We start from the raw sequence: 2372 nt of genomic DNA, 5'->3' as shown, positions 1-2372 counted from the left end.
CCTATCACTCACTCATTTACAATTAATTAACTAAAATCGGGCGATTGCTCTGTGACAGAAACATCGCAATCATTTATTTTCGCAGGAACAAAATAATCGAGATTTTAGGAGAAACAGAATTTGTTGGGATTTGGTTTCATGATTAAAGAACTGCTGAGCTATATTGTACACAAAATGAAGGACATGAATTTCACAATTTCTTGAAAACAACGAAAACAAACGACCTATATAAAAATACAATTTTACAGTACTGTTCGATCATTATAAATATTTCATAAGCTCATGAATAAACCATCTTTCCCGCAGTTTTACATCTTCAATAATGAAATCATTTTTAATTTTCCAGAATGCAAACCAACCCAATATCTTCCCTTACTGTCTACACTCAAACCTCCCGGTGCGTCTAATCCACAGTAATCCACACATTGTAGGAAATGTCCGTTTTGATCAAGAATGTGTAAACAATCATTCTTCTGATCCGTCACGATGATCTGACTCATGGAATCGGTAGCGATTTGTTCTGGAGAGAAATATTTCTTCCCTCTGGCTCCATAACCATTATAACGAAATCTGACAATCCCTGTTGCATCCACCACAACAACTTTCTTTGCATTTCCATCAGAGGCGCAAATGTCCCCGTTTGTGTTTTCGGCCAAATAAAGTATGTAGCCTCCTCTTTGGAAAATGTGGTTGCCATCCAAATCTTTTTCTATTTCTTGTTTTACTACCTTTCCCTGAAACCGAACTATTTTGTGTTGCCTTTCATCCTCAGTGTTCATGCTGACAAGGATATCACCGTTATTAGTGCAGCATAGTCCGTATGCTCTCCAACCTAGAGGTGCTTTTATCAGGGTTTCTGTCATACCATGTTTGACAATGGTAACACTTTTATTGGCAAAATCAGTAAATATCAGTTCTCCTTGTTGAGTTACCGACATGTCTGCTGGCTCCCCTGTAATTTTGATAGATTCCTTAACAGAGCCACTCAATTTGTCAAAACGTAGAATAACATTGCTTGTTCCAGCAATCCAGGCTTCATCAGATCCAACACAGGATATAGCGTCAATACAACTCAGTGGAGTTTGAATATCAGCAATAACGCAGAACTTGCCAAATGACGATATTGAAGTGTCACTGTTCGGACTGAAGGGTGTTGTCTGTGTTAATGTAGCTTTGTGTTCTCCCAGTTCTATACTGAGTTCTTTACCTTGATCTGTGGTTATTTTCAAGGAAGGAATGGCCACATCAATATCTACAGGAATATCTTGGTATCCATGAGGTTTTGATATGTAGTTGACAACTTTGGAGACTGTTTTGGATCTAAGAATGTCTTTGTTTTCTTTTATTGTTTGCAGCATTTTCTGGGTGACTCTATTTGGGTGAAGGTTTTGTTCGACCAGAGAAATTACCGCTTTTTCCTTCAGGGATTTAATTAAAGTTTTGTGTTTGTCAAAGATTTCGTAGACTTCCTGATGCCATAAACTTCTGGGGTGTTCCAATTCTCTTTCAAGCTCTTCAAAGTTTGCAGATGTTTTCGCAATTCTATCCTTAATATTTGATTCACGGGCATCACTTTGCTCCTTATCTAAATCTAAAATCTTCTGAAGTTCATCAGTATCTAGGTTAATTTTCTTCATGTTGTCAAGATAAGCGGAAGGAATTTCCTCGATCTGGTGGCTTTGGTGAGACGCAATGACACATTTCATACAAATTAGGACATCGCATTGATGGCAGCAAGCCTCACATTTCTGGCCTGGATGTATTTCACACAGCCGGCTAACCACTTTCTCGTTTCTTTTCGTAAAGGGAACAATATCATGCGGGAGTAGTTTTTCTGCATTGACATGTTCATTTATGCAGTTTCCACAGAGTTTGACCTGACAGCTATGACAAAATTGATATGTTGCGTCTTCGTGACATATATCACAAATGATTACTTCTTGTGCCCAGGTTATTGGTGTGGCCATTTCCTTTTGACATCTAGAATTTGTTTGCTAGCCAAAAGAATAAAGTTAGAGTATTCAATGAATTTAACTTTTTCAAACTATAGTTTAAGTACCAGTCAGTACTTGAAAAATACAAAATCTAATGTTAAATTAAGCACTCACCTTTGACGCTATTTACAACAAATATTTCCCAATGTAGCAATTATCAGTTTATGTATGTTACTCAGTACTTAGTACTCTCGATTTGATTTTTTAAAAATAAAATAGCAACAATAGTACTTCAGAGTTCATACTTCCTTTTGAGAATAAGTGGATATTTCCTGATTTTTGATTGTCCGTTTTATTACTGAAGAACAACATACCATTAAGCACGAGTAATCTAGTACCAAGATTTGTATTCAATGCAATGATAAATAAATTACCTAC

At 36.6% G+C, this 2372-nt stretch overlaps 1 protein-coding gene across 1 annotated transcript; it reads right to left on the bottom strand.

Annotated features, from left to right (window-relative positions):
- Positions 1-308: 308 nt before the first annotated feature.
- LOC134230669 (uncharacterized) lies at positions 309-1967 on the bottom strand. Its single transcript, XM_062712510.1, has one exon. It carries the CDS (start codon positions 1965-1967, stop codon positions 309-311), a length of 1659 nt encoding a protein of 552 aa, XP_062568494.1.
- Positions 1968-2372: the final 405 nt, after the last annotated feature.

The sequence above is a fragment of the Saccostrea cucullata genome, unplaced genomic scaffold (genome assembly GCF_032062105.1).
Source record: "Saccostrea cucullata isolate Sc308-1 unplaced genomic scaffold, CSIRO_AGI_Scuc_v1 ctg14677, whole genome shotgun sequence".
Lineage (NCBI taxonomy): Eukaryota > Metazoa > Mollusca > Bivalvia > Ostreida > Ostreidae > Saccostrea > Saccostrea cuccullata.
The sequence above is the reverse complement of the archived record's forward strand: the minus strand, read 5'-3'. Positions and strand labels throughout refer to the sequence as shown.

Coding starts and splice junctions, on each gene's coding strand:
- LOC134230669 (XM_062712510.1), bottom strand. CDS start 1,967: ATGGCCACACCAATAACCTGGGCACAAGAAGTAATCATTTGTGATATA.